The sequence below is a fragment of the Pleurodeles waltl genome, chromosome 3_1 (assembly GCF_031143425.1).
Source record: "Pleurodeles waltl isolate 20211129_DDA chromosome 3_1, aPleWal1.hap1.20221129, whole genome shotgun sequence".
NCBI lineage: Eukaryota > Metazoa > Chordata > Amphibia > Caudata > Salamandridae > Pleurodeles > Pleurodeles waltl.
Window position 1 is genome coordinate 250,277,240 of NC_090440.1, and position 24,723 is coordinate 250,301,962.

General features: G+C 46.1%; 1 protein-coding gene across 2 annotated transcripts in view; it reads left to right on the forward strand.

Annotated features, from left to right (window-relative positions):
- Positions 1 to 6,025: 6,025 nt before the first annotated feature.
- Positions 6,026 to 24,723, forward strand: part of SHF (Src homology 2 domain containing F) — a 332,461-nt gene continuing 313,763 nt past the window's right edge. Inside the window, exon 1 of one of the 2 annotated variants that reach the window (XM_069222334.1) lies at positions 6,026 to 6,635. In XM_069222334.1, coding sequence (XP_069078435.1) covers positions 6,105 to 6,635 — 531 coding nt within the window. In that variant the 5' untranslated portion in view covers positions 6,026 to 6,104. The remainder of the gene's footprint in view (positions 6,636 to 24,723) is intronic. The other variant, XM_069222335.1, reaches the window with a different exon arrangement.

The following is a 24,723-nucleotide window of genomic DNA, read 5'->3' on the forward strand; positions in this document are numbered from 1 at the left end:
GTAATGTGTTTTATATGACCTGACAGTGAAATATTGCTAAATTCGTTTTTCACTGTTGCAAGGCCTGTCCCTCTCATAGGTTAACATGGGGGCTACCTTTAAATATGATTAAAGTGTAGATTCCCTTTGTGAGCGGATGGACATGTGGAGTTTGGGGTCTCTAAGCTCAAAATTTAAAAATACACCTTTTAGTAAAGTTGATTTTAAGATTGTGTGTTTGAAAATGCCACTTTTAGAAAGTGAGCATTTTCTTGCTTATACCATTTCTGTGACTCTGCCTGTTTGTGGATTCCCTGTCTGGGTCATTTTGACAGTTGGGCTGGTTGCACCTCACACTAGACAGTGACACAAAGGGAGCTGGGGTGTAGTCTGCATTTCCTGATGAGCCATCTGTGCTAGGAGGGTTGGGAGGAGTGGTCACTCACACCTGAAAGGGCAGTGCCTGTCCTCACACAATGCCGTCTCCGACTCCCTGGTTAGTGTCTGGGGCCTGGCCTGGGAAAGGCAGGACTTCACATTCAAAAGAGACTTTACTTTGAAGTAGGCCTACTTCAAAGGAGAAATTGGGTATAAGAAGGACACCCAAAACCACAGACTTTAGATCACTTCTGGACATCAAGAGGAACTTCTGCCTGGAGAAGAGCTGGAGAGCTGAGGAGAAGTGACTGTGCTTTGTGGAGCTATCCTGCAGTTGCTGCTTCTGCCAGAGTAAGAGCGCAAAGACTGGACTTTGTCTTGCCTTCCATCTTGTGAAGAAATCTCCAAGGGCTTGATTTAGAGCTTGCCTCCTGTTGTTTGAAGTCTCAGGGACAGCATAGACTTCTTTCTGCCAGCACCTGGAGTCTCTGGAGAGACTCCTGCTCTGACAAGTGGTGCCCTATCCAGTCCCTGGGCCCTTGAAAGGAAAGCTGGTGGAAATCCAAGGAAATCGACTTCGAACGACTTCGGACCGACGCCGCTGCTGAATCCGGTGACGCCGCCTGCAACCGACTCCGTGATCTTCTCTGGAACGCAACGACCTTCGCAGGCCTGACGCAGCTGCAGCCCCGCTGAAGTCTGCGCCTCCGTGGAAGTCGCTGCATCAGGTCGTGACCGACGCCGCTCGAAGTGCGCTGATTCAACGTTTCGCACCGACGCTGTGATCCCCGACTTCGCGCATCGACTTGTTTTCACTCTTCACCAAAGGTACTGTACTTGGGGGTCTACACAACTCCGTGTCCGGCGCCGCTAGTGTCAGCTTATTGGGAACGACTCCGTCACGACGCCGTGTTAACACCTCATCGAAGCATTTTTTGTTTCTAAGCGCTATTTTTTAGTTTAATCTTTAAAAATTCATAACTTGACTTGTGTATGTCGGAGTTTTGTCGTTTTGGTCTTGTTTTGTTTAGATAAATATTTCCTATGTTTCTAAACTGGTGTTGTGTCATTTTGTAGTGTTTTCATTAAGTTACTGTGTGTGTTGGTACAAATACTTCACACCTAGTACTCTGAAGTTAAGCCTACTGCTCTGCCAAGCTACCAAGGGGGTAAGCAGGGGTTAGCTGAGGGTAATTCTATTTTACCCTGACTAGAGTGAGGGTCATTGCTTGAACAGGGGGTAACCTGACTGTCAACCAAAGACCCCATTTCTAACAGTTCTACAGATTGGAATGCTCTTCATTATGCAGCGCATGTGAGAAGGCAATTATTTGTAAGGAGCAATGCACATCGCCCTGTGTTGTGATAAATCTGTTTGTTGTGCACTGCCTGTATTGAATAATGCAGATGGGTACTGTAAACACAGTGGGATTGTGAGCGGAGATATAGTGTCCCAATCATGCTTATAATTGGATTACCAGGCAGTAAAAACTGAGCACTGCCTGAAAGCTGATACCTTAACAAAGTTAAGAGTCAATATCGAAAAGCAAGTGCCAAACCAACACATATTTGTCTCTGAAATTGCAGCTTATTTCTTCTCTGTGTAATGAATTGGTGCACGCTATACAGCTGAGCACTGTGCACTGGGAAACAGTAACTTAATGTTGCTAAGAATTTTTCTACAGGCTCAGGGCAATTACATTATATCTGTACAAGTTGGAGTTTATCAGAAACTCCTGCCATAGTGGCGTGCGTTGAATAACATCGATAACATGCTTGTGAATATAATTATATTGTACATTGCAAGGCACTGCCTCAATTTCATAGTCACAGCAGAACAATCTAGAAATATTTGCTGCCAGTACGGGTTCAAGACTATTTGCCGCGTAAGAAGAAAGCATTATTAATTCACTGCATGAGTTCCGGAGGGTTAACAATTGTCCAATATATGCCTACATTACAGATGCAAGAAAGAGAGGCAGAGACAGAGGGGAATATACTTGTAAGTGTTAACTTGACAGTTAGTTTATAAGGTTTTATTAATAGTTTGTCGCATAACAATGGATGTCTGTCCTCATGTTTCTGAAGTTTTACAAATAATTTCTCATCCTTATCCTCATAACTTCATTTCGTTTGAGTAGAAACTTGCTTTGGGAATGTTTCACTAACACTTCAACTCTTGTTAAAATGTAGAGCTTGAAAGGTTCGAGTTATATTCACTAATAGAAGCAGTTGAGAGGGCTACAATGTATCCCCTTTTGGGTGACTTTGATTACAAAATCTGTGACAACTAACAATAGGGACAAACAATGAGAACATGCAAAAAATGCAGGAGACTTTGCTTATGAAAGAGGGAGTGATAAGCACAGTCTACAGGTGGGTGTGCCCCTTGCAAAGAAAGGACCACATAACACTGACGTCAAGTAAAAGAAAAGGCTAATGTTCTAAACATGGCATACCTGGCACCAGCCATTCAAAGGTATGGGCACGATTAGCTACAGAATGTAGCCACCATTATACTGTAAGCTGATATCTCGGGCCAAGCTACGTTGCAAAGTTCAAACAGTGCCTGGTCCTGGATACCCTCACGGATGACAAGTGATTTACAGTGCAAACATGGGGAAACATCCTTGTGAGCTCCTTTGTTCCAGCACAGCCAAACTGGACATGTTTCATAAAACACCTTACAACTGGGTTAGCATCACTGCCGACGTAGCCATATTTCCAGTCCGAGTGGATTTGAAGAAGACTTTGCATATACACATGTGTTTATAGGTTTTATAAGATAAATGAGCTCACAAATATTTAGTACTGTCATTAAATATGTACAGGACTTGTTCTGTAAAACATCACTAATTCACAATACACGGTAACTATGTTCTTTTACACAGTAACGTGCAAAACAAAATAGCACCAACAGAGACAATAGTATCGCTATCATATGAAGTGGTGCCTAAGTCGGCCATGACATTGGCATAAGAACCAATACCTGAATACCAAATGCCACAATCCCGCCTTTAAATGAATGCAGAACTTATCTTTTTTTTTCTTCTTGGCCAACGTTTCCTGACAAACACATATAGGGGGTTATTCTAACTTTGGAGGAGGTGTTAATCCGTCCCAAAAGTGACGGAAAAGTGACGGATTTACCACCAGCCGTATTACGAGTCCATTATATCCTATGGAACTCATAATACGGCTGGTGGTATATCCGTCACTTTTCCGTCACTTTTGGGACGGATTAACACTCCTCCAAAGTTAGAATAACCCCCATAGTGCTTTAATTCTTTTTCTTTGGATTTGTTTTATTTTTCATAGTACCTCGGATCAAATGCGGATTCTCAATGGTGGCTCCATACATGTCCTCTCCGCTTATGTTGGAACTTATATTGAGCTAAAGAGTTAAACCTAACATGCCCTTTTTTCTTTCACTCTCCATCTTGGAAGTCCTGACGAACACGAGGCTAGATATGCCTCCAAGGGGCTTAGACTCCAGGAGTGATGGTAGTCCAATATCAAAGCCGTGGTGAAACCTTGGATTTAACACATACACTACATGGAAGAGAGGCTTGGAACGCTAATGGTGCATGACTTTCTAGCGTAAAGGATCATGCAAAGCCCTCAAATGGTCAGTGACTCTGGGAAGTCTTCATAGCACACAAAATGTTTACAACCAAGCAGTAGGAAGCTTTGGGATGCAAACCTACCATTTCTGCACCTCCATGAGCTGTGTAGATATTTTTTAATGTAACCTTGATTCACAAACTAAAACAGGTCGTACTAACTAAAAAGTGAAAATGGAAATAACCTGCCTGTGAGGGTGCACGGAGTCACACATTAGTATAATGCTACAGAGACTAGTGCAATAACAAACTGCATATTGAAGTACTAAGACCGAGTACCTGCACCACATGAGGTACACACATCACCTCAACTGGCACTCCGTCCTAAAAAGAAGCCTTTACCCTTGCCTCAGTCACCTGTGCAGCCACAGGTGACTGAGGCAAGGGTAAAGGTGCGTTTTTAGGAGGTAACGCTTATTTACACTGTTTCTGCTCCACTCGTCATCTCTCTGTAGCAAATGATGTTGTAAAATCAAAGACATTGTGTAAGCATCTATGTTTTGCTAATAAAGCAGCATTGCACTGCACAGTACCTGTATTATCCTTTTATATGATGCTAGTGTTGTGTTATGTTGCCATTAGTAACTTGCGGTGCTGGTAGGGCTAAGATCTTTATACTTCGGTCTCAAAGATTCCATCACAGACTGAGGACTGTTTTCTGCTTTAATGCAATCGTAAGTAGTGTGGGTGCGGCTGAAGTTTCGTCCAAATGTTCGGTTATAGTGTTGCTTGTTGCGTGTAGCTGGATATAATTACAATGTATGATGCCTGGCACCTGAAAGATTGATATGTGCATTGCTTGCCTTGAGTCATAACTCTCTTGACTTGGAGATGCGTCTGGTTCCTTTCACCATTCCTGCACTGCCGCTTGATGGAGGAATAGAGGGTTTATGTATACCACATTATTACATGCACTCATCAGATGTCACACACACTGTCTCTCACACACTTCCCTGCAGAGGTAGCACACAGTACTTGCCTCTTTCACACACACCAGTATTTGATGCAGATGCACAGCAATACCTACGCCCACAGAGTATTTAACTCTCTACCCCCGAGCCTATGCCCTACCACCTCATGTAGATCTTTAAATCTGAATTGAAATCCTTTCTCTTCAAAAGAATATTAGCTATTTTCTCTCCTTCCCAGTGCTTAATCTCTGAAGTATGATTGGTGGTGCCCAAAGCTCTGCACCGTAATGCTGTAAAAATCGGTGTGCCAAGTAGAAGGCTGAATAGTCTTAAATTGACCTAAGGCCCCTATAATCCACTACCAGACACTACTGCCCCTTTATCTCGCTCTTGCTAGACTACGCTTTCTTCTTCCCTTTGTGACGGTTTTTCCGTTTTTCTTTTCCACCTCCCTTCCTGTCTGTGCGCTTTTAGCTCACTTGTTTGTGGTCAATATCTAATGAGGAAAAATAAATGCTGGTCCTCAAAAACTGGGGCAGTGGGTCCCACCAGCAACCACCGGATCAAATTAAGCATGGCTTCTTCCCTCCTTCTCTAGTGCAGGATGCTCAGCACTGATAAGTGCTGGTATCTCGATGTGATTTAGTTCCCTCTTAACACTGTATAGGCTTTCATTCTGTCACTTAATAATTCTGACTGTGCTGTCCATGTACACAAGGTAGTGGCTTATCTGTAATATAAAGCGCTCGAACACCTAGGGGATTTGTGCTGGAACGCCCTGGGGCCTACCACAGTACCTCAATATTATTAGGTGCCTTCTCATCCATGCACCTTTGTTCTTTCTGCTACGCACTCTTTATGACTATGTCACTTATGCGCCTTATGCAATGGGTAATGTCCGCGCTATATGAATCTGCATAAATTAGATAAATACCTCTATTCCTGTCACACACACACCTTGGGTGGGCGCACAGTAGTACCTCTTACGATCAGCAGATCTCCCGGATCCCCCTATGCTGCCCGACCTTGCATGAGCAGATGCCTCCAGACCCTCCTTGTGCCAAACTGGTCCTCGCCTCACCTAAGCCCTTCAGTCGTTCCCCGCAGTACCTCTCGTAGCCGGTAGAGGTCGCCCTTCCACGACTCTATCCCCGCGATCCTGGGATCCCGCTTCACATGTCTCCGCTTCCTGCTCGGCAGAGCCGCCGCTCACATGCTGCTGAGCGGAGCCCCGGCGCCCCGCTCCTCTGTGCCCGCCTCTCCGCAGAGCCCCCCGGCCCGGCCGGGGCCCCCGCACGCCCACAGTACGGGACAGCAATGCACTGCCGGCATGGCCCGCTGGCTCAAGGAGCACCTGGGCTTCAAAAGCAGCGCCAAACCTGCGCCCCCGGCGCCGCCCCGCCCGGACTACCGACACGGCGGGCAGCCGCCCCCGGGGGGGCCTCGCGAGCCCACCTGTGCCGTCACCCCAGCCCCGCAGCCGGATATAGTCAGCGCCTACAAGCTTCAGAAGGAGCGGGACTTTGAGGACCCTTACAGCAGCAGTCCAGGGGGGCGCGCCGACCAGTCCACCCCCGGGGCTGCCCCGGACGGCAGGTTCCTGTCCCCCAAGCACCGGCTCATTAAAGTGGAGGCGGAGAAGGTGGCGCCCCCGGTGTCCCCGGGTGCCCCCTCACCTGGCCCCGCGGCGGCCAACAAGACGACCTCGACGTCCCCCCCTCCGGAGCCGGCGAAGCAGGAGAAGGTGAGCCTGGGGCAAGGAGTGATTCTGATCCGGTGCAGTCCCAGGGGCGGGAGGGGGGTCAGTACATAGTGATAGACCGACACGGTGTGGGCGGGGAACTTCACACCAACTATACACGTACTTCGGAGCGCATGGTCACCCCTACAGAGCGGACATTAATACTACTTGTGGGACAGGGACGTTGGGAGGGTGAGCTCCCCCTATAACGCTTGTCGGTGCATGCCAGCCTTATGGTTGGAAGAGGGGCAAAGATCCGAAGCTACACTGAGGATGGGTACAACAACCTAATAATAGACGGGGCAGGCTTAGGAGCCCCAGACTGGGGCCGGGCACATTGACGCCACATGGTACATGTTGAAGGTATACACTTCACTCACTTGGGCATTACTTCCAGACGTAAACTAAGGACTGAAGAGATACTGGTCTTACAGTGGGAGCAGCGCCCCCTGCCGTGTACCGGCTGTGAGGCACCACCATACCAGAGAACTCTGCTAGCAGCCCCTGGATGGGGCATTAAGGCCTGGCTGAGAAGTGCATACCAGTAGTTTCCTGTTGTGACTGTATTTTGGGTGATTGCTGCACAGTTAGCAGTACTGATACGGCCCACGCTGTGTCCCCAGCCCCATATACCTGTGTTTTTTGGCGTACCGCCAATGAATCGTGAGTTCCTTCTCTTCCCGGGAGATAAAATGTCTAGAGGTCGGAGATGCCGTTTAAATTACCCACTCACAGCTTTACGTCGCACAAACACTATTTTTACTATTGTCCAAGCATGTGTCCCATTAAAGCACTGTTTTTATTTACGTTCTTTATCTGCTCGTATCTGTGTGTAGTCCCCAGTCCAATTAATGCCTGTCCGTAGGGCAGTGCCAAGGGGCACCCATAATGTGGCGAGACCCCGCGTTCCAACGTGGATATGATCCGTGGCTACAATACGAGCGCCTCGACGTGAACGATTATATATGCGGAGCATGAGGCACTACAACCCCAGCCTGTTCCATGAGTCTGATGAAAACTCAGACGTGACAGTAACAGTCCGTAGAGCGGGTGCCTTGAAGTGACTCGATGTTTAAACCATGTAGGGGAAACCATGCTTGTATGTCACGTGTAAGATGCTCACTCAGATATGTATAGCAACAGTTGCAAGGAGTGGTATTTGTAATGCGGTGCAGCCATTTATTTTCTCTGTGTACACGGCTGTGTTTTTGTAATGTGCGCCTTAACTGTTATTTGTGACCAGCATTGGCAATATTCGCATGTGATATGTGGCCCTTGATAGCGTTGATTAAAAGCGCCTACTTGAATGGTGCGCGCAGTGTGTACGTTTGGCACTCATGGTGAACGTGACTTTAGTGGGACGTCCTCGTGTTGTGAATGTCATTGCCACATGAGGTAAATATTTACTTCCGCTCAGGATTTAAAAGGGGGAGGCAGTCGGGTAGGTGACAGGTCTCAAGGAAGACGTCAGCTTTGAAGACAATGAGACAGCTATGGGTTAAAGTACGAGATCTATTGTAGTGCCTTGGTGACTACTTGAGCTGTGCAGGCACGTGCATTGTCTCCCCGCATCCCACCCCCTCTTCAGTGGTGTCTTTACCATTTTTAATTGAATCCATCTTCTTAGATTTATTCTGGACAAAGATCAGCTCTGAATTCTACTGATAAATATATTTTCGACAACTGGTGAGCAGTAATACAACGAACGGCGGGGGAGGGGGTCTGAGCTCTGCCTCTTTCTGCCCTCTCCGCACTGCAGCTTGTCTGGTTCAGTGGTTTGTTATTTTGCTTTGTGCAGTTGCGGTTTGCTGCGAGCAGAGGTTAAATATTGCCCGTGGCTGGTTGGTTGTACCTGTTGGGATTTCAGGCACGTGACCGAGGTGGGAAGATGGGGGTCACACTTGGTGGGATTAGGAAAAGAGTGTTCAACAAAGTCAAGCTGTACTTGGGTGCATGCAGGAAGGTGTGTGTGTGGGGAGGGGTGGTGGAGGCGGGAGTTTCCTGGTCCTGGGAGTCGGGAAGGTCGTTATCAAACGTTCACGAGTCTAGTTTGAGAGGATATCCTAATGGGAAAGAGATGCATATTATAACCAGAGGAGTGCTCCTTAGATGGTTGGTTAGGAGATACACCGATTTTAAGCTGTGCCCGGTCTGTATTCCAGTGTATGTTACTGGAGTATTTATATAGCACTCCACACTCCTGAGAAGGTTTTGAAGCACTTTGTCATTGGTTCCTAGCAGCCCTTCTTGAAGTATGTGGTTGAAAGAGTGTTGCAGATAGCGTGTCCTATGTGGGAGTTATTGTTGGGGTATGTGGTGTTCGAAGCCATGCTCCATTCATGGTGCACCTTTACCATGCTTGCCGATTAAGTCTAGCACATCGGTAGAGGTGACGCTATGGTTCCTCCAGACCAGTTTACGCATGAAGTCGTGCGTTAAATAGATGGCTTTACTCGTACCTACATACCAGTTTACGCAAGAAGTCGTGCGTTAGAGACATAACCCTACTCGTATCTCCTTATCAGTTTTCGCCTTAAGTCTTGCATTAGGGAGATGGCGCTACTCGTACATCCATACCAGTTTACGCATGAAGTCGTGCGTTAGAGACATGACGCTACTTGTATTTCCTTACCAGTTTACGCATGAAGTCTTGCGCATCGTTAGCGAGATGGCGCTACTCGTACCTCTTTACCAGTTTACGCCCGAAGTCATGTGTTGGAGAGATGGCGCTACTCGTACCTCACCATTTTGCTTAGGTCATCACCTGCATCTTCGGGGTCTAATGGTGAGATTCCAGAGTTGGAGGGAGGTGACGTCCGTGTTGCTTCTTCGAACAGGCACTGCGAACCCAGGTTTTCCTTTGTCTGGAGAAGGGGGTTCCAGTTGTTCGAAGCACCTTTTTGAAGTAACTGGAGAGCGACTCCTAGGGGAATCTAATCATCTTCTTGTCTTGGACACTTGACCCCCAAGGGAGGATGCGCCCGGCAGTCTCGCCCAATTTCCTTATTTCTTCCCATTATAGCAACACAGAGCGCCCATTTAGCTCCTTGATTTAGCCCTGGAATAAAGACTCATTTTTAGCACTGTCCGACCGATGTGTTATTAAAAATCATCTGTCTCCGTGTGCAGAGGCTATACGATTCGTTGTCCTATGTTTTGCCCATTACAGAATTGTCATTAGGAATTTTTTTTTGTTTGTTTTAACATTCCATTTTGTTGTCTGACCTCTGAAACCACCGGAGGGTCTCTCACATCCTGCTGAAAATAGCCATCTTTTGCTTCGGGCAACACTGGCATCCTGACAAACATCTATAAGCACTGCTGGCTTGCAGAAGGCATCAATATTTAACGCGGAGTCCCGTATCGTTTCTTGAACTTGCTATTCCATCAGGCAGTTTATGGAATGTACAATCACGCTGTTTATTGATTGTATTCTATTTGATTTTGTCAATGAAGGCTTCGGATGTCACATTTGATGTTACATAAGCGCGAATGATTGATTTGTTAGCACTTGTACTTGTTCGAAAAGTGCTGTGGCCTTGCTCTAGGGAACGCCTGAAATGCTGAGAGTGTGCAGCTCCATAGCAGATATCTCGGAGAGATTCCTTTTGGAGACCATTATGGCAAGTCAATGTTGCATGAGCTTTTAAAGGGTATAGAAGTATCCTAGCAGGTGCCCAATATCTCATGGAGCTGTCAGCTTCATCTTTTCAGGATGGACTGTGGCCTTGCAGGAGCCCTGTCACCACAGGCAGATCAGTTGATAACTTAACAGGTCTGTTTGTTACAGGACTTGTCCGGTGCTGATGGAGGCTGGTTGAACTTGTTGTTCCGAAACTCAATCGTGCTAATTCTGTAAAATCCGCTGGGATTCTTCTAACCCCATGGTGAAACCTAGGCCCGGCAGTAGATGTGTTAGCTCACTCAGGCACCAGGATGTGGACAAGGGGACAAGGCAGTAGCTTGCGGGCCCTGGAGACAGGTGTGGGCCGGATCGGGTTTATTGGAAGGCTGAAGACGTCCGCTACTGCGATTGTCCATAGCTGGCCTGGGTACTCCATTATACGGCCCTGGGGATACTGGGGGATGATGGGCTGCGCCAGGGGACCGTGGTAAGGCCTGGTTGACAAGGCCCATCTCACAATGGGTGCCAGGGGGAGTCCCATTTATTGAGTTGCTCTGGCATGGTTGTTTGGGGGACCAGCTGTCATGCTGGCCCAAGCTCCCTCTGTCTTGAGGGGACAAGTGAGTTTGCCTTGTAAAGGACAGCTTATTGAGGGACCAGCAGGGTTTCATCCCGGGTCCAAGTCAATGCAATCAGTCAATGCCACAAGGGGCCTGGGGAGTGGTCAACCATGATTCCTCATGTATTTGCTAAAATTGTTCATATATTAGTATTGAATATTTGTTAGGAATTTCATGCATTAGTTAAGTACATGTGATAATTATGATGCTATTCTGTACATAATGTACCTTAACATAGAAAAGAAAATTTGTTGTGTTTATGGGATGTAATAAATACGGCCGGAGAATGTTTTATTCTCTAACGCAATAATGGCATCTTGTATTGTGTCCTTGCAGAATTAGTCATGGATGTGTAGATGTTTAATGTTTGAGTGGTTGAGATGTGACCGGTCTCGCTGTGGTCCCCCACCTGTGTTTGTATGTCACAAAGGGACGTCCACAACCCCAAGGGCCCTCATTCGTTACGAGGAAAGATTCAAGGTGCACCTCACCCAGGCCACTGGATCATGTCTTGAGGTTCATTCTAATCTTGTCTTTAAAGTTGATCTAGCAATCACTCGTTTTCCGGGTTTTCTCCTGCACCTTTAAACTCTGAAGTTGTGTGATCCTCTAAGGTGACTTGCACCCTGCACTCGGGCAAGCAGGACAGCTGGTAGCTCAATTTTTCATGGGCTTGGTCTTGTGGTTCTACAGACTGCGGTCCAGCCCAGACAATGTCCATACTGAGAATGGACTTTTTAATGAGGACTAAACATTTAAGTTAACGGTGACCTGTAGCCACAGACTTCTCATTTGCCGCCTATGACTTTCGTCTCCTGTCCCACATAGATTCATTGGCCTCTTTGTGAACTGTGCTTTGGTGCGCTTGGGGGCCCGCATGACCCCCAGAGGCCGGGTGCACAACTGTTGATGATGTGTGTGGTTTTCCATTGTAATCTCAGCTAATTCACTGTTCACCTGTCTTCGCCTTAAAGCAGTCCCGGCTGTTGTAGTAGCCCAGCCCTTTCCAGTATATAGCAAACCTTCCCCAATGCACTTAAAGCAGCCATCATCAATGGTCCAGGGCGCCTTGAGACACTCCGTGGCTACTGAGTTGTGATGGAGGGCTCCCCCTTGCCTTCGGTGGCTGAACACAGGCCTGGGACCGGTTACTGACAGGGTCAAATCCTAGTTGGTAGAATCGGCCTTTCATCCTTCCTAAGTCGATAAATTTAAATATCTTTGGATTGGGCAGTAACAGTGGTTGTTTAGGCAAGCACCTGTGTGGCGCTTACTGTAGCATTTTGTGACTGTTCTGTTCTTCAGAAGAGTAATCGTGTTTCTTTGAACGCGGCCTTTCTGGCCAGAGGTGTGTAGTGATGCTTTTAAATGATAGGTAGCTCTAAGGAGGTATGTCGTTATTTTAGATTTTTTTGCCATTTTTCGGTAGTGAGTTCCTGGTGGCACACAAAGAGTAGTCACATTGTGGTTTGTTGTGAAAATGCCAATTTGATAATGTGGCACACGTTTCTGCGCAGCTCTTTGATGCAGGGGACGTTGAAACCGTTGTATTTGAACTCACCAGTAAGTGTTCGAATCACCCAAAGCAGTAATTTTCTTTCTTGTTAACGTTTGGTTCTCAGGAATGCTGCTTTTTACAAACGTGTAGTGCTTGAAGGTTGATTCGAGCTCAAGGTGGCATTAAATGTCATATGCATTTATTTACGTATAGGAAAATGTGCCTACGCGAATATCAAACCGAGCTTTTTGTTTATGACGAACGTGACCAGGCCGGCATAACGTCATAATAGCGACCCGAGGGACATCACACTTTGCCACCCGCTAGCCACGTGGCCATTTCCATCTGTTTTCATTCATAGCTTTCAGGTTTACTGGCAAGCGTGTGTCTAAGATGGTGGACAGACAATGCAGTGGACGCCCATGCGTGTATATTCAGTGTGGGTTGGTTTCATGCACTGCGCAGCTGATGACTACCATGTCTCGTCCTTACCGGGCTTGTCACTCTGCTGCATGCACGTGAGCGCTGAGACACGAAGTGTTCGCGTTACAGTACTGGACAGCTGAAAGTGTGTAATATCAAATGACCGAGGATTACTTACTCGGACCAAGCCTTGGCTGGCACCCTGTCACGTGCCAGTGGGCAGCAAGGCGCATCTGCCTTTGACATGCTTGAAGCACTGCTTGGCGCCAAACACTTTACCTCATATTATGCGAATTAAAAACAGCCATGGAAAAAAATGTTAACAGCATTCTCGCGCCTTTTCTCTCCTCGCACTATCGCTCTTTCCGCCCTTCTCTTCTTTTTCTCCTTCTCTTCTTTTTCTCCTTCTTTCGCTCTCTCCTCCCACTCTGAGCTCTCTTTAAAGCAGGGGAAGATGGGGAAAAAGTGCAGAGGCGCCAGCAGGGCCCAACAGCCTTCCAAAACCGGCATCTAATGACATCTCCCACCCCTTCCACGTGGTAAATACATGGTTTGAAAGGCGCCGTGAACATCATTGCACTCACTTGCAGATCCTGTTCTACCAGATATTAAACATAACTTTGGAAGTGTTTTTTTTTTTTTTTTTTTTAAGTGGTATGTTTTCCGAAATGTACTGTACTGTTTGCGTGTGACCTGAAATTCACCCTGCTCCCCATTTGCAGTAAAGCCTGCTCCAACTTTAATATAAATTAACACATTTTTAAACCACACCACGTTTCTAGCAGCTGCCAGTTTACGCAGGTGTTAGGAACAGTGGACCACGAAGATGAAAGAATTTGCCCAGGATCACACAGACTCAATCCAGCTGGAACTGAGGCTCGGGTCGTCTCCTTTCGTAATCAACACTTGAGCTGCGCGGTCACGTTTTCATAAAGAGCACCTCAAGATTATGTTTTTGTTCGGTATTTTGTTGTTTTCAACCACGAAATGTATGTTCCTACCTTACAAGCTTTTGAACCAAGACCGCATTTGAGCAATTAAACCCCTCACCGTTGGTGGGGGGGCAGCTTTCTGTTCTCTTCATTATTCTAAGTGCCGAGGTACCTGCGGGTGAATGCTGCTCCTCACTCACTCAATTAGTGTTACAAAAAGAGAGTTAAGGGTACAGTTGCAACTGAACATTTGAGTTCTGCCGGCGCTGTGTCTGGCAATAGTTAATTGCTTTTTCCCCCAAAGGCGACAGTCCTTCACCTAAGGACCTTTTGAGTAGACAGGCTTTACACGTTGGTCTATGCATCTGTGCCTCTATCCTGACATCTGTTATGACAAATCTTTCCGCATACCCCTAACGTGTTATTTCAAATCTTTAGAAAAAAGGCCACAGCTGAAATCCTACAAGAGTGTGCTGTCATGTTACACAAACAAACTTACTTTTGTCAGAATTCGAGCCTCTATGGCAGAGGTCGTCAAACTAGTTTTGGTCCAGCCCCCCCCCCCCCCCCCCCCCAACAAAATGTTTAGAAGTCAGGCCCCACTTCCAAAACTTTGTCAAGGTTTGGGTGAGCAAGAGGGAAAGGGCTGAGCGCATGGACATGGTTTATTACATCATTTCAGGAGTACTTCTTCCTATAGCACATAAACCACACTAAATATGAGACTTATAAAACAGCAAATGCATCAGACAAAAACAGTTATTTACCCAAAAATACAGCTCCCCCTAATTGGAGTGTGTGAGCCCCTCAATCAATCAATCACTGCTCGTAAAGTGCAACTACTCACCCGTTAGGCTCTCAAGGCGCTAGGGGAGGGGAAAGTGTAGTGTTCACCGGTGCTTAAAAAAGCCATGTCTTCAGTTCGTTTGTGAAGCTGAGGAGGGAGGTGGTTTGTCTGATGTGGAGAGGAAGGGCGTTCCAGGCTGTGGCTGCGAGGTAGGAAAACGAGCATCCTCCTGTTCTGGTTTTCCTGATGCAGGGCACTTCTGTGAGAGAAAGCTGGGCTGAGCGTAGTGTCCTGATGGGTACGTGGAGGTTGAGTTGATGGTTCAGGTAGGCTGGTCCAGTGTTGTGGAGGACTTTGTGTGTGTGGGTGAGGATCTTGGTGATCCTTTTCTCTATGGGAAGCCAGTGCAGTGTACGCAGGTGTTGCAAGATGTGGCAGTGTCGAGGTAGGTCGAGGACCAGTCTGGCAGCAGCTTTCTGGATGTTTTGTAGTTTGTGGATGAGTTTCTTGTTGAAGTTGTGTCTGGCTTTGTTGGGTTCGTTGGAGAGGGAGAGGATGAGTTGGGTGTCATCGGCGTAGGAGATGATGTTGATTCCGTAGCTTCTGACGATGGTGGCTAGCGGGGCCATGTAGACGTTAAACAGCGTGGGGCTGAGGGAAGATCCCTGAGGGACTCTGAAGGTGGTGGGTGTGGGGTCTACGAGGAACGGGCAAGTCTCACTCGTTGAGTTCTGCCTGAGAGGAAGGATTGGATCCAGTTGAGGGCCTTGTCTCTGATGCCAACTTTGTGGAGTCTTAGTATCAGGGTGTGATGAGAGACTGTGTCAAAGGCCGCCGTGAGGTCTAGCAGGATGAGTACCACCGTCTCTCCCTTGTCCAGCAGGGAGTGGATGTCATCTGTTGTGGCCAGGAGGGCTGTTTTGGTGCTATGTATTTTCCTGAATCCGGATTGGGAGATGTCGAGGATGTTGTGGTCTTCTAAAAACGTGGCGAGTTGGCTGTTGACTGCTTTTTTGATGACTTTCACAGGAAAAGGGAGTAGGGAGATGGCCCTGAAGTTTTTGAGGTCGGTGAGGTCTGCTGAGGGTTTCTCGAGACGGGGGTTGATCTCGGCGTGTTTCTAATCATCTGGGAAGGTGGCGGCAACTAGTGAGCCGTTGATGATGAGGTGGAGCTTGGGGGCGATGGTGTCTGCAGCTCTGTTGAAAATGTGGTGGGGGCCCTGGAGAGTATGGACCTCATTGTTCTCAGAGTATCTTCAGTGGTGAGGAGGGGCCAGGTGGTGATTGTCAGTTTGTCGGACCTCAATTCAACTACACGTGTCACCCTTATAACTGCAGTTCTGGTTACCAGTCTATCTCTTCTGCCTCTTATACCACTCTGCCACAATGCCAAACCATCACTCCACTTAAAAAAAAAAAAAAAAGAGCTCCAGCATGCTGTCTTTTTTTTTTTTTGTTGTTTTTTTTATGCAAAAGGTGCCCTCGCTCCTAATGCTGGAAAGGAAAATAAGTTGTCATGCCCCTTTTTAAATTGAGAAAGTCATAATTGTGATGCAGTGAGCCCCTCTGACTCCTGAGTCCCAGTGCTGCTGCACCTGCTTCACTACTGTTACCTGTTGCCTTGCAAAGAGGGCAGTCTCTTGTGCCCTTCATTAAGAACATGGTCTACCATCGAGCCCACCACCCTTCTCTGCAGTCTCTCTGAGGCCAAACAAAGGAGTCTCCACTGCTTTAGTTTTTCCCCCGTAGGCCATTGCTCCTATGCCCAACTCAACACTGGCCGGTGTGCAAGGAAGGATAGTAAACAGCCATAATTGAAGTTGAGTTGGTTCCTCATACCTCCTGGGCTCTAGTGCCACTGTACCTGTAGTACCCATGACTTTTTTTTTTGCCACATTGTGTTAAAAAAACAGCAAGTGGAATTTGGGCTCTAATGCTAACAAGAAAAATGGGCCCCACTCCACTTGATGGTAAGACAGCCACAATTGAGTAGCAGTGGCCACTTACACACCTGACAGCGGTAGCGTTTTCTGCATAATTATGGGTTTATCACATTTGCTACATAAACCATCATCTGCAGCATAATCTGTAGATTTTAACAAATCGATTCAATCTCAAACAGACCAATTATATATAACGTGGAAATGTGTTCTGGAGCAGTGCAAGGCCCTTCAATAATGTTTATTGGTCATCTTGCAGTTGTTTATTGCTGTATTCTGGGTGTTAAATTGGTACTAATGAGGTATATGAAGTAATGCAAACCACAAAATGTGTCGCACTATACCGCTTAATTTACTTTTTTTTTTTGTTGCAAAACTGAGTCAACCCTGCTGCATAATTTGGTTCTCTCCTGCCACATAATGACATTGACCCTGCCTAAGGCTTCATGGTGACAAAGATTTATTCCTTTTGAGAGGTATTGTAGGGGTGCCAACTAGAGTTCCATTATGTGTTACTCCAGTTCCAAATACACAGACATCTGCAGTTATGGTATTTGTCATCTGAGGTTTCATAATCTAAAAGAGTACGTTTTCCACAGGTTAGTTTACCTTGCTTTCGTTTTTTCAGTTAAGATGTTTGTGTAATATATTATATGCAGTTAGTTGACAGTCAAAAAACAAACTATTCAGACTATCTAATTCATTTTTTTTTTGTCACCTTCTTGATACTCCGTTATGCCCAGCCCTACAGCACTCCAAATAATAGTTCACATTCTGTTAAATCCACTTTTTAAGGGCTGTGTGTAAATGAAGTCAGCAACACAAAAGTATGATGGACGGAGTGCTGAACATTGCAAACACTCACCCCCAGTCACAGATCTTGGTTTAATCCATCCATTATTTTGCTCACCATGCCACCCCAGTTTGGACCCAGCCATATGCAAATCAGTCTTGACCCTGTTCCTCATGGGAACAGTCCAGCCTGAACTGCCAAGCGAGGTCCTCCCTTGACCAAAAACAAGCATCCTGGTACCGGTTTCAGGGTATCACCCTTCATCAGCCAGGCTAGCTAGAATCCAGGTGCACAGTGAGCATGGGACCCACGTGTGGGCATACCCTTCCCACTTAGGGAACAGCTTACCAGGGGGGGCGTTCCGCACAGATTGAAGACCTCTGCTCTATGGCTTGCAGATTTCTGCAGAAAGCGCTCAACCTAGAGAGCTATCTTAATAGCTTATCTCAGTACTGCCAGCTGTTTGGATCCCCACTCCCTAAAGTCCTTAATCATGTCCTTGTTCAATTATCTTTGTCACAACCCCATCCCCCAAATATTTTGGGCATTCTCTGCGGCTGCTGTTCCTCCCCCATTCCTCAGTCATGATTCCTCCGGTGGTATTATTTTACTATGGAGAAAGTGCTCCCTTGTTTGTCCATTGCTATCCATCCACAAAATGCAGATAGGTGGTTCAGAACTGTTTCAGGCAGCAGCCTGCTACAGTGAAGCACTAAAACAAACAGTGGCAAAGGCAATAGGTTTAATGCACAAATGTGTGCAGCATTAGTACATCTGATCTAGATACAGGAGGAGCCTGTATCAGAGAGGGCTGTAGTTGTAAATTAGGCCCTCTTGCAGTTCAATGCTAGCATTTATGTGGAAGTGGAATAATAAAGCCAGTAGGATTAAGTGAGAGGGGTTTTGTGCACTGGGTTAAGCAAAAACTTGATTGACAAAGTCTCAAGCCACTGACTGAAAGTGGCCTTTTGTAGTAAGCCAATGGCTGAAGGGGGTAGAGTAAGAGCACACACTGTGTACATTGCAAGCAGTAGGTGTTGTAGAGAGCAGCACCATCAAAACTTTGATCTAACGGTAACCACATTACTGTTCTTGAGAATGCCTGCTTTGACCTTTTCCATGTCCGTTTAGGCTATTCTGGGACCAGACAGTGTAACATTAAATTATATTATGAACAAAGCGCCACCTCTGATGGGGATATGATGTTGGGCCCGGGGCCCCCGCTGATATCTATCACTTCCATTCTCTAGCAACTCTGTGGCACAGGGCAGCGGATAGGGAGAAGTCACACATGTAGGCTGCAAGGTACTTCCTGTCTCTTGCATAAGATGCTGCGGGAGGACCGCAGGCTGCAAGGTACTTCCTGTCTCTTGCACAAGATGCTACAAGAGGATGGCAAGAAGTTGGTGATGTTACTTTCCTGCCACTATCGCTCCTAGCATCACAGGAGTGTAGGAGTATTTACTGCTGAGCAACATTCTGCTTGCCCACTTTTTTGCTTCTGCAATGCCTGGGCTAGCCTTTTAGAGTAGAACTTCTTCGTACTATAATATCTTCCCACTCATTGCCTGAGTACTAGAGGGAATAGTGGGGTTCTTTGCCCTCGGTCCTTGTGCCATCCAAAGGAGGTATGGTGGACGTGGCATAACTGGCCACACCATCCTCTTCACCGTTACCTTTTAGTACAGCACTAAGGTTGTCAGACAGTAATCTTCGTTCTGCAAGGACATACACACAGATTTAGGGGTGTAGACACACATTTCAGACACAATTGTAGGGCATAGGGTTGTAGACTCTGGTCTCACAGCACAGGGTAGACCCCTATGACTGGGAAGTAGCGGGTCCTTGGTAGGTGTGTGTTGTTCAGACGTCATGGATCACCCCTCCGGATTACAGGACGTTTAACCTGTGTGTTTCGGGTAATAAAAAAATGGATGTAAATATTGTGGTTCATTTTTAGGAAGGTTTGTAGCTATTAGGGTGGTCATGGTTGTTGTTTGCATGATTGTGGTTTTGGCTAATTCTCTTGCTGTTATGTTTGTGATGTAAATATACATGACCTAGGAGTACCCAAAAATGTAGGCATTCCTCTTCAGTCATGGTTATGCTTGATTTTGAGGGGGGCATCTAGACTGGAAGCCTTTTTGGCCTATTTCCTCACTTCTGTCACAAAGCTGTGTGATGCTGGTGCTTAGTTAGCTAATTTGAGATGTTGGACATGTCATCCTCGTAAAGATCATCATTTCATCAAGAGTACTGCCACCTCCTTTCAGGTATGACTCATTGTCTTGCAAGATATTCTCAAAACTCCACCTTGTAAATTCTAAATGCCTCTTCTGGAGTTTAGGGCTGGCTGCCAGAGATGACTGACTGAATACAAGTCTGCTACTCATCTGTATCTATCAGAAGATAGTTTCTCTCATGGGCTGTTTAGCTGTTGCGCCAGGCCTATGGGTGTCAAGGGCCCACTAATGCCTGTTTTATGTCTGTCTTTTGTTGTCCAGCCATGTGATCTTGGAACCAATTTTCCTTACTTCCATAAGGACTTGTGGCACCCACCTTTGTTGGCTTGAAGCTAAAGTTCATAGATTGCACGCTGAAGTGCAGGGCACATTTGGCTTGAGTTGTACCATATGGTAGAAGGTCGGCAAGATGGATGAGTCGGTTAGACATGTGTCTGATCCAAAGTTCATAAGTTCAAGCCTCACAAAGCACACAGTTTTTGAAAATAAAAAATAGGACAAGCACTGTATTTGTACCTGAAGGCTTGTCATAATACTATGGAGCGTTATTGCTATATCCCTGCAAAACTAGTCCATGTTTTCAGAGTATGGGATCTTTACTTTTCACCTCCTAGGACCTCGCCGACCAAATTCAGACTTTGTGTGAGATAATGTAACAACACATTGGGTGTGCCCTTAACTTTACACTGTCAGGACGGCCCCTCCGCTATGGCAGAGGAGCATCTCCCACTGCTGAAAGGCAGCAAAAAGAAGAAAAATAAAATTGTAATATAAGTATTTTATTTTTCCACTTACAGTATACTGGGTGTAGGGTGGGGCTGGGCCAGCATCCTCTGCGTCAGCAGGGTGGGAGGATGCTAGGCCAAACCGACATGTGAACTTGGAACTCTCCACCTGAGTATTTTCACAGCTGCGTGGATACCAAACACAGGCTCCCACTCCCTAACTGAGCTGCATTTCAGCCCGGGCCAGTCCCAGTGCTTCTCTCATGCTGGGTAAATGCATGAGAGAAGTGTCTGGATTGGTTGGGGAGGAGAGCAACAAGAGAAGAACCAAGACAGTAATTAACACCAAGGGGGCCCCCAGCAGGGGCAGGCAAGATTTTTTTTTAATTTTTTTTTGTTTAAAGTTTTTATTATTATTTCCCTGGCATTCCCCCCCCTCCCACTCCTCCCCCCCCCCCCCCCCCCCCCCCACCCCCCCCCCCCCCCCCCCCCCCCCCCCCCCCCCCCCCCCCCCCCCCCCCCCCCCCCCCCCCTCCTAGTCACTAGCATCCAGTGTGTTCCCCAGTGTGGCTTCAATCTTCTTCGCGGCCCTCCCTTCAGTGGCCGGGGTCAGGCCTCTCTCAAGAATCGTGAAAGCTGCACGTGAAGCACCCATGGTCCCAGCAGACAAACAACTCAAACCTTGGCCTCCCGCCTGACGGCACAAACATTTGTCATTTTCTTTTATAATTGAAAACCTAACCAGCTGTGACCCTCGCATCACAGAGAAAGACTCGTTCAAAAACAAGTTCCGTTGTTAGAAAGGACCTTTTCTATGAGGAGATCACTATGAGGGTCTGTTCACAGGCAAGGCGGGCTTCTCGCTAGTTTTCTGTGTGGATACTTTCCCCTGTGTCTGTTAGAGGAGATTCTGGTACTGCCAGCCCCTGCTAAGACTCCTCTGGTACTGTCAGGAGTCTTCTCGGTGACCTGGCCGGCTTCTATAGGTATAATAACTTCGATATAGGATAGTGGACTGACGGATTGCTGGAATACGTTGCTGGGTGTACAAGTTTAACCTTAAGTGTGAATTATGTCGGTCAGTGGTGACAGACGTGAAACGCGCACAATAAGTGGTCACACGATCAATGGAAGGCAGGTGGTTCGTGGCTTTGTTCTGCAGTGTTTAGGACAAAGCACTTTCTGGAATGCCCCCCTTCTGTGTGGAATGGATTCTTGCCTTGTGGGAGCTGAGGCCTTGCGCTACGGAAGTGCAGGTCTCCAGGGCATGGCCCTTGGGTAATGTCTGTAAAGATGACAACTGGTAATGTGTTCAAAAGAAGCGTCTGTACACATCATCTCCTCAGATCTAAGGGGGGGTATCCATCTCAGTTCTCCAACCGCCATTCTTAGAACCCTCATTCCCCAGCATTCTAGGGCCAGAAAACACCAGAAATTTCCTCCGGGGACTAAGCCGGGGCGAAGCTTTAGGGGGTATTACACCCCTAATAGATGTATTTTCTGATAAATAGTTGGATACAGCTGATTTCAGTCGGATGTTGTGATAGACCAGTCGGATTTCAGCAGGAATGTTTTACATACACACAAGTAAAAAGCACACGCAGTTTGAAAGTCCTCAAAAATATTGGTTATTTCACAAAATATTGTGTTCCTTTCTTAGTATTCCTACAAATTCTCATTCCTCTCCCTTTCCACTGCCCCTCTAGTGCACCCTACTTGTTGTTTCATGAATTTAAGCATTATATGTCAGTCTGGTTTTGGAACCCCGTCCCCCAATCTTATTGACCAAGCTACGCCACTGGGACTAGGGAAAGAAAGGCAGGGCTGAACCTGAATTACGTGGCGCGGGGAAAAGGCTAGAACGTTGGTAATGCACAACTTCGAAACATCACAATAAAACGGTATTGGGTTCTTCTAGCAAATCTGTCTAGTGATCTTAAGTACCACAAATATGTTGTAAATGTCTTCTAACATTTTCTGTTAAATACCTTTTGGGAGCATTGCAAGCTTATTCCATTTCATATGGTACACATGCAAGGATCAAACGTGTATGTTTTCCCATATACAGCATGTGTATGCTAATTGAATCAGTAATTGACCATAAACATCAATGATTGGTCTTGAATAAATCCTGTAAGCCAATTTCCTGCACTTTTTCTTTCTTCATTTTCAAAATAATTGTTTCCTAAGTTCTACTAGGTATCCATTCGTCAGGCTGTGGAAGTGGAAGGTCGACTAAGGATCCAATGATTTACTTACTGGTACACAACGTAAGCTGTACTTAATTTGTGTAGCATAAATAAAAAAAAATAGGGGTCCATCAATTTTTTTTTTTTTTTTTTAAAGCCTGGCGGGGCTTGCTAAATACCAAGGCTGTCTAGTCTTGATTTCACTACAAGCAACAAGGGAACACCCAATGTGGAACCATGGGTGGCAAGATAATAAACAGTTCCTTAGTAGCATAACAAGTGATGACTAAATCAATCTAGACAATCAGTGTCACAAACTTCCTTGGTTTCAAAAGTTACCTCACAGGTGTACTATGATGATGAATTATAATTTAATGAGGACTAGTAATTAGTGACAAACGTGCTTGGTACTCCAGTGATTCACAGATCCAGAACAAAGAGACAAATAGTGTGAAGAGGACAAAAGGCAGACACATATGACTCAAACATTCTTATACAACAATATATACCGTAGATCTGGGAGTTATGACTTAAAGTAAATATTTTGCAATAACGTTAATATGTCAATTGTCGATGGCGTTTCAACCCACTAGAATGTTAGGGTCATCACCAGGACAACACAATATATTATAAGCCAATGACGGTCAGAATGTGTTAACCAGGGCACGGTAAGAAGTCCAGCCACGATGATCCGGGCCATCTTTGCTTGTGAATCACCGATATTCTTAAGGTGAGCGAGGGAGGATTGTGTGGAGAGGACCATTTGTGTAGCGTGCAGAGAGGTATCTGTGGCACCGGATGTTTCATTTCATGTATTGTGTGCCTCAGGGATTCCCCTATGGTGCAGAGGACAGATTTACTTGCCTTTGTGAGATCTACGCTGAATTCTAATCCTGGGATAAGAGCTTTACTGTTGCATAATGCTGGCACAGATCGGCACACCTCCTGCCAGGCCTTCATAGCTGGATCAGAGTTGGTTATAACGTTTGTGCCTGAGCGTGTTCCTACAGGCCCATCACAATGAGGCTGACTTACTCCCACCTCCACTTTGGAAAAAAACATCACGCCTGCTCAGTTCTTCGCCGCAGTGTACACTTGGGTTGAGCCAGCCTTTGTCCTGAGAAAGATTAACCATGAAAAGTGGCATATTACTGCTGAAGTGCACTTACAGGTCTATGGCTGGTGTACATCGCAGCACTAATGGGAACAAGGAGGGGTACAGTGAGTAAAGCAGGAGTGGTTGATGGTGATGCCTTCTGTGAAGTGGACCTGTATGCGGAGGGTTCAGGGCCTGCTGCAAATGGCTGTGTGTAATTGGCATGGCTACTTTTGTCTTCAATTGTTCCAATGTGGATAAACTGAGAGTTGCTAAGTTTGTCAATGGCACCTATTAGTCAAGTGTCAGTTGACCTAACGAGATTTACACAATCTTTGTTCCCAGGACAAAGATTGTTGGTGGTTGGGTGGTTGCGTGAGAAACCTTTTTTTTTTTTTTTCCCCCCAGAAGTAGTATATTTTCTAAACTGAGTTGCGACTGACAGTGTGGTCTCTAGAAATTTATTTTTTCTTGTGGGGTGGGGAGTTGCTGGGATGTAGGGGGCCTCAAATAAAACTGGTAGGATACCTTTCGGGCAGTAGTGAAGACGGTACCTGTATGCACATCTTTGTGTGTGTACCAGATGGATATATTATTCTTACAGTAGGTTGTGCTGCGCACAGTTTTTGCTAGGGGTGTTCCAGCGCTAAAAAGGATGAACATGAAAAAAACAGACTAAATGGCTTTTACTGGCTCAGTGGACTAATGGATTCATGCCTGGGATCTGGGTCGATTTGATGGCCACAGGTTTAAATCTCAGTCTGTCTTTTGAGGTTGGATAAACATCCGTTAGGTAGTTCCACGATCCCCCTTCAGGCCTGGACTTGCACTTTAAAAAAATGCATATGATATAATATCTGTTTTCCGAGTAGCCAAGTTCTAATTTTTTTTAAATCCTATATGTGAAGTATATATTGTCTAATAGATGAGAGAAGAAGATTCATAGTTTAGCAGTAGATACTGAAAGAGTGCTTCTTCCTAATTTTCATTTTTCAACTCTTGGAACTTTCAGTAGAATTAGCATTGAGCAACCTAAGAGATCTAGGTAGAGCTTGTCTGGTAAATATAGCTTGCAAAAAGGTGGGGCCTAGCTTATAAATTTACCTGAAGATTAAGGCTACCTAAGTCTTTTCAAAATGTTAAGTCTAGATCTATGGATTTTCTTGTATAGTGCTTACATTGTGACAATTCTTCTAGGCGCTTTCAGTGTTACTGCAA